This window comes from Protomyctophum bolini (genome assembly GCF_963924005.1).
Source record: "Protomyctophum bolini genome assembly, chromosome: 22".
Lineage (NCBI taxonomy): Eukaryota > Metazoa > Chordata > Actinopteri > Myctophiformes > Myctophidae > Protomyctophum > Protomyctophum bolini.
In genome coordinates, this window is record NC_137883.1 from 25,608,956 (window position 1) to 25,617,069 (window position 8,114).

Here is an 8,114-nt window from a genome sequence, read left to right on the forward strand (position 1 = left end):
TACTCTATACACTCTTTGCTGAAAATAGCTGATCTGCTATTTTCGGCTAATGTTTCCCCTCATACAGAATAGGGATTCTAGGGTCCAAGTGGTTCATGTGTAAAAATAAAAAATAAAAAATAAAATCACACAAAGACTTGGAGACCCTCCTGTCGTAACTCTGAGGACCCCCTAAGGGTCCCAGATACCCTGTTGAAGACCCAAGCTTTAGGAAGCCTGATTTTAGCCTCAGTGTCTTCTTCATTGAACTGTAGTTAGTTCCAGGATACAGAACAAGGAATGTGCAATGTAATGCACTGAACTGGTAGGAAATCTGCAACGTAAAGCATCAAAGCATAATTACAATTGTCATATGACTGCCATTCAGTTTACTATCCTGGCCCATAAAGTCTCTCAAGGAATGATATAACAGCAGCATCTCCATGTCCAGCTTGTGCAATGCACAAGACCCAGGTACGTCATAGATGGTTTTATATTACAAATACAGAAATAAGTTATTGCACACCATTACACTATATTATAATCAAAACAGTCTTACATTAGGAAATACATATATACACAACACACACACACACACACACACACACACACACACACACACACACACACACACACACACACACACACACACACACACACACACACATATATATATATATATATACACACACACACACACACACACACAATATGAAAATATGGAAATAGACAACTGGAGAGACAAGTATACAGAGAGAGAGAGACAGACAGACAGACAGAGATAATAATACTTACGGTCATTGCGGACATCTTGGGCTGAGGACACCGTCACCAGATGAAGGGCTACAAGGATGCATCCTCGGTTCATGTTGTTGTCCTCCCTGTTGTAGTAAATGTACTGTAATGTGCACAATGCCCTTACATAACAGAGGTATGACCTGGCTCATTGTAATGTCCTTTATATGATCAGAGCAAAGGTACAGTGTGCCTGTATGAACTTGCTCAGTTTGCCACTGAACTCCATCATAACTCTATTAACCATTGCTCATCCCCAGACATGCAGCAGCTTTAGAATATTTAGTTAGTTACTTTGACTTTAGCCTATTTTCTAGCATCCTTGACTTTAAAAATGAAATAATTAAACTGACCCATGTTGACTGTTGAGACAACTGACTCATTCAATTAATCACATGTTAGTTTATTTAACTTATAATAAGTAAGATATAAAAACTAAGTACATTATTGGTACTAGACCTGTACGTGCCCATCGGCCTACTTGAGAATAATCTGAGTTCCCAGAAGTTTTATTTTTCGCGACTAGGGGGGTGAGAAAGAACGATGCAACTTGGGAACCTAAGAATACCCGTCGTCAACTTGTCGTAGCACCCGTTTTAACTGTAGGCTAATCAATTGTCAGGTGTGGGGTTGCCATGCAGGCAATCAATAGGTGGTGGTTTTTTTGTGGTGGTTCTGGAGAACCGTGGGTCCGACCGACTTGATACCGGGCACTGCACTCCCTGTGGGGGTGTGGAACTCGTGTGTCGAATGTGAAGTCGGTAGGGCAAACGGTTGTCGAGTTACTTGCATTACAACCGTACACACATGCACGCACGCAGACAGAGACTAGGTGCATTTATAGTAGGATGAGACCATTATTGCATCATAAACGTAACTACAAGTAACTTTCCGCAAGTTTAGTAAAAAAAAAGGAAAATAAATCTGATAAATATAAAAATGTAATAAAATGTTTCAAGGACAGCTTTGTACACCAGTGGATTTAGATTTGATACACTATACTGATACTTAAGCCAATTTCAACCACAAACTTACTTCTAACCACTTATATGACAGTGCATGGAGGTAATACAGTACCATTAGAAGGCTGTGGTTCCATAAACTCAGTTAACTAGAGGCATTTTGGAGATATGCATCATGTGCAATATAATTCACATTAGACAACATAATGACAGTTTAACGTTTAACTGTAAATACATAATGAGTACACTGTAGAATAAATTGTGTTTAGTGTTTGTGTAGGCGTTTTCGAAGCATCATAGGGAATAGATATTGTTTTTTGGAAAGCAATAAAAATGTCTGCTGTTGTGACTTGTGAGATTCAGCCCAACAGTTACAAGTTTACTATGCGGTTGCTTCTTATCTGTTGAATATTATAGTAAACCCTTATTACATGTTGGTTGTGCAAAATGCACACAACATCCCCCCCCCCCCCGCCCTTCCTTTTCCCCCACTCTGTACATTTTTTTTTTTTTTTTCCCCCGGAAATGATTTAGATTTTTTTGTTTGTTATTGATAATGTTGAATTTTGTGTTTGACTGCAGTCACTGCACTGCTGTTTTTACATTCATGTTCAATAAACTATTCAATCAATCATCAGCAGGGATGAAACCAATAACCTAAATTTTACACATCATGGAAAAAAAATGAAACAGTATTTTAGGTTGTATCAGACATATAAGCATAACATTGTGATAGACACTGGCAAGGAACAATCACAAAAACACAAAATAAGATAAAAGCCAAGGAGCTTCTCACCTATGTATAGTGCAAAGCCTTTGCAGCAAAGGGGAACACCCTGCGTGTTCCCTTCAACAACCTTCTTCAACAACCAGGCAGTTAATATAGGATGTCTACACTTAGATAATGATAAGAGCTAGGGTGCTTAACAGGCCTTAAAGCCGTGCCTTGTCATGTGCCATCAACAACCAGTTGTTCTAGAAATAGATTAGATGGTGAAGAAAGGGAAGTTGGAAAGACGCTTTCAGACAAACCACAAATCATCTGACAAGACTTCTCCAGACGAGAAAACAAACACCATGTTGAAAGAGGTTAATACCGTTTGTGATTTATGTGATTGTGAGATGGAGGATTACTGATTTAAGCAGTCACACCTGGCCTGAGTCAAACTAGAACTGGACTCAGAGCTGGATTTGATCAAGGCACAAGAGGATAAATCAGTCATCTCCACAAACACAGGAGAGGCGATAGCTCTCCACTGTCCGCTCCGGACAGAGGCTATCTCTTGAGTGTTTGTGGAGATGACTGATTTATCCTCTTGTGCCTTGATCAAGTCAACAGGTGCACAGCCACACCCAGCTCTGAGTTCAGTTCTAGTTTGACTCAGGCCAGGTGTGACTGCTTAAATCAGTCATCCTCCATCTCACAGTGATTTACTGACAGTAAGTCCTGGTGCACGAAATTATTTCTTACAGTGTCTCTTGCTATGAGCTTGACTTTGATTTGGGTGTAAGTATGGAGCCATTGTTTGGTGTTGAAGAGGAAACAGGCTGGGGATCGATTTCAAAAGCCATGTTGGTTTCACCTCCACTGGATATATTGTGTAGTTCCTGACCAGAGACATCAGGTTTTCTCCTCAGGTATGTCCGCTTGTAAATCTGATACACTGGAAAAAACAAACCCACAATGTCAGCTGATTGTTAGAGATGTACTGTACTGTTTAAATAGAAAGGAACCACCAAGCTTCACAGGGTGCTCAACTGGGCATGGTTTGAATCAGAAATAAAAATACTACCAGATAGGTAGAGATTGAATTAACAAGACAAGACATACAACCAGGCAATTTATGCTATAATCGTAGGATTGCACTTTTTTCCCCCCTCTGCACCAAATGCTTGTGAGCTTGTAGATCTGCCATTTTGGCAAATGTTCATCCCCCGAATGGGAATGCTAAGGATCAAGTGGTTTCAGTTATTTCTAAACGGTACTCTAATATGCATGTGTTTTTCTTGTAATGTCACCTGCGACCAGCAGGAGGCCATTCAGCAGTTGGAAGGTCCCATATATGAGGGGAAAGGTGAACATTAGAAGCAGCTGCTCTGGTGGGAAGGAGAGCTGCAACACCGTGGAACAGATCTGAACATTCTGGGCTCCTGTCTCCATGGCTATGGTCCGACACCTGGAAACACCAGTGTGAATTTAAAGTTAGAGCTAGACAATACCAAAATCTATACACGATAAGCATTATTCTCAGGGAGCAACACGGTCTTACGACTAAGTAGCTATACATTTTCCATAACATCTTTCCTACAAGGTCTGAAACTGTACTCCTCAAGTGACGTAGGAGTGACATAATGTAAGAGTTCTATTATACGACACTCTTTATGTTCAGCCTGGAAGTTGTCTCAAAGAATGGACATTGGACACATAAGACTGTTCGAGTACACCACCTGTCCCTTCTCACCTCTGCCATGGCTGCCTGAGAATGACGGCGATGATGAAGCCAGCGCTGTAGCCAATGAGAGGGAAGACGGAGCCGATGATGAGGATTGAAGTATCTGCATGCCAGGAACCTTTATATAGCAGAGCACTGGCGATACCCACCACAAGCAGCAGAAGACCTCCAACAACAGTCCCCACCTGAAAGCATGGGGTTAATAATGGTAACAGAAACCACCTTCATCCCCAGTCAAATTACAGAGAAATACAAAATCTGTCATATAACTGGAAAAAGCAGTATAGATTGAATGGCATGGACAATACCTTCAATATAGTTTTCGCTGTTTCAGGCCACTTGTAGTTGACAAAAACACCACAGGCCACAGGTGCAACCAGGGTGAGAAGAGTAAGGCCTATAAATTCAACAATAAAAAATATATAATAAAGAACTGAACAGAAATGATCACATTTAAGGATTCCATCACTCCTTGCTAACACACAATATTAGCTACAGAAGTTAGTTACTGTAGTTAGTTTATACATTAGTTAGTTGGTTATACAGTTAGATAGTTAGTTCCAAGCATTGGGTTTTGGAGGGAATTGTTTTTCAACTGATCCATGTGGATTTGATGTGGTATTTAGGGCAGATCAAAAGTATAGAAGTGATCACAGCTTAATTATTGTTTTTGAAATGTATAATTCTGATGGCCCAGTTAGCAGCAGTGCTATTCATAGGTTGATGTCACAACTCAACCCATGTAGTATTTATTCATGTTAATTAATTGAAAATGTATTCATTGTTTGACTGCTGACAACAGCCATGTTTTTCAATAATTAGATGTATTCTGACCAAAACATACAGGATGATGCAAGAATAGTTAACATCTTCCATGAGACCGCACAGGAAACTCCAGAAGGTTAGAATAAAATTAATTATAAAAGTATGGAGAATAAAGACCATATTTCCTACCCATGTTCAAATATGGAATTGTAATGTGTCCTGCCTCCACCCAGCCATGAGTGTAAACATAGAGACAGAGTGGCATCATGCCCAGACCGAGCACCGTGGAACAGCTCGTCATGACGATACTACAAGAGAGGAATAACAAGACATCCGTAACAAACGACAAAGGCACCTGCTAGGAAACGGTGTTAATGTTCGTCGACAACCTTTTTTCACTGACGAAAACTAAATGAAAACTAAGCTATGATGACTAAAACTAAATATATTGACAACTAATCAACAACTAATGTGTTAGAGAGGGGCTTGTGGAGAAGAGATCCAGTAGAAATACTAGATAAAGTGCCCATCGGCACAGGTCTCCACCAGGGCAGGTCAGGTTGTGGCATGTCGTCCTCGGCCTAGTGGAAATGTGCGTGTATAATTTCACGGAAATTGCACAGTGTTTGTGATTTGTGGCATTTTTTTTAAACGGACCAATCGTGTGAGCTTTGGAAGCCAATCTTAGCCAATCAGGATGGAATATGTGTTGATCACATTACTATGGAGATAGTGTATACCGAATTGTGTGATCGATGTATGGATCAAATGTGTACGAGTAATCTACAGAAATGTGTTTTGCCTAAATCGGCCTCATGGTGTCGCTAGAACAGGCCGTTGAGGAATATTTGGGGCAGAGGTTTGTCGTTGACATCCAGGGAGTGTGTGTGCGAAGTTTGGCATGGATCGGGCCAACGGTGCCGGAGATTAGCTGATAACGGACGGAAGGACTAAATCGGCCTCATGGTGGCGCTATAACAGGCCGTTGAGGAATATTTGGGGCAGAGGTTCGTCGTTGGCATCCAGGGAGTGTGTGTGCCAAGTTTGGCATGGATCGGGCCAACGGTGCAGGAGATTAGCTGATAACGGACGGACAGAAGGACACACGGACGGAAGGAAACATACTGCAAAACATACTCTGGCCTGGTGGAGACAATAAGACAAAATATGTTTGGTTGCGCTCGGGTGTTGCGCTCTCAAAATAGCAGATCTACAAGCTCACAACACCTCACAGCGTGACACGTTGTCATTGTGACCTTGTAGATTGGCTATTTTCAGCATGCAACCAAGTGTAAATCTGCCATTACGACGCTCCTTTATCTTATGACGTTAAGCCCTGCCAAATTAAATCTGTCAAGTTGTCAACAAAATCACTTAAAACTAAAAGATAACTAAAACAAAAATTACATTTTTATTCAAAAGACTAAATACTAAAAATGAACACTGCTAGATAGGACACATTTCCCAAGAAATACAGGTTGCATCAATAATATTTGTTACCTACGGACTGATTTAAACAGACATAGATACCTTGTTCCACCTCTGCTCATTCTATAATAGTACATGGTACTAGAACATTATAGATGGCAAAGTACTAGTGATATGGCTGACCCTCAGGGCCTGTGTAAAGATACTTGTCACATTCTGTATGTCCTTGATTGCGCACATACTTACCAATAAACAGATTCTAGTTTCTGAAGTGATATATTACAATTTGTTTTGACAATATGGATATTGTGACGATAATATTGTATTGTGATGAAAGATATTTATAAAATGTTTCTTTTAAATTCAATATCTTTCAAAAAACTGCGTTCACATTGTGTTGTGAGCTTGTAGATCTATTTGTGCCATTTCTGAAAATCTACTTTTGAAAGTATAAAATACTTAAATGATTAAAGCCAGGAAAAGGAAAAACGTATACAAAGACAGGAAAAGACACTTAAAGTTTGCTCTGTGTAGGCTACCTGAGGTCCATGTCTCCATCCATCCAGTAGGTGATGATGTTTGAGATGACCCCTCCTGGACAGCTGCCCATGATGATGATGGCCACTGCCTGGGCAGGCTGCACGCTGAAACCAGTGGCTAGCAGATACGCCGTTAAGGGCATCAGAACAAATTGGCACAGCAGGCCCACGAGGACTCCCCATGGCTGGCGCAGGTGAAAGCACAGCTTGGACACCTCCACGGTGCAGCCCAGGGAGAAGACCACCATGCCCAGCATGATGGTCAGGACCACGCTGAGAGCCTTGTGGAGGCCTCCGTCTCCCCCGAGGTCGACTACTAGAGATCCATTCCCAGACGTACTGGCCCATCCACTGCTGCTGTTGTTCATCGTGGTCAGGTCGGGTGATAATGTAATAATAAGTTAACAGGACTGAGATGGGGATATCAGTCAGGAACACAGGATCCTCCTCCTTGCCCAGGCTTCCCTCTGCATTCTTCAGCCTGCCGTCTTCTTGCCATGTTCTACTCCCTCCGCCCGGTGCTGTGGAATGCACGTTGCCACTGGAAACTAATCGGATTAACCCTTCTCGGTGTTTATTACTTACAGCAGTGATTCTTAACCCTTTGAATTTCAAGGATCACCAGTTTGAAATGCATTAGAACCCCATGATTTTGATCCCTAGTGGGGGAATCCAATCCACACTGAACAGTCCATAATTTAAAGAGTTACACAAATGGAACCAAGTGGACCATTGGTTCCATTTGTACTCCTCAAGGTCCCTGGACCCCATGTTGAGAACCAGTGACGTACACTATGATTTAGGGTTAGTTAATGTCACAATGCCACATTTGCCATTTGATAGTGTAACTAAGTGACTGCTGCTCAGAGTAGACAAAACAGTAGTTCCAAAGACTGGTTTGCAACGCAACTCAAGTAGAAACTCAAGTAGTTGCCTGCCAGTATCTGTACTGTACTGCAATCAATTTCAGGCCCAAACACACAGAAAGTACAACATAGATAGGCACAGTACATACTGTATGTATTTTTCCCTTTAGGACTCTGCCTAGCATAGACAGTCCCATCATTGTCTATCGCAATCAGTCATTTAATATGACTCGTATCTTCCAGCCACCTCTGACTGCAAATTTATGTGAATAAACTTCAAACCTGTCGTACGGTGCGATTACTGCAAAGCTGGCGTCAACTTATCAG

At 41.4% G+C, this 8,114-nt stretch overlaps 1 protein-coding gene across 1 annotated transcript; it reads right to left on the reverse strand.

The window, feature by feature from the left end:
- Positions 1 to 3,218: 3,218 nt before the first annotated feature.
- Positions 3,219 to 7,205, reverse strand: LOC308309721 (sodium-dependent organic anion transporter-like; the record flags this gene model as incomplete). The annotated part of the gene is made up of 6 exons (XM_080755638.1): positions 6,922 to 7,205; positions 5,144 to 5,262; positions 4,498 to 4,586; positions 4,199 to 4,374; positions 3,756 to 3,913; positions 3,219 to 3,400 (listed from the first exon to the last, which is right to left on the reverse strand). Exons 1-6 carry the CDS (start codon positions 7,176 to 7,178, stop codon positions 3,219 to 3,221), a joined length of 981 nt encoding a protein of 326 aa, XP_080611764.1. The 5' UTR covers positions 7,179 to 7,205.
- Between the last annotated feature and the right edge of the window lie 909 nt (positions 7,206 to 8,114).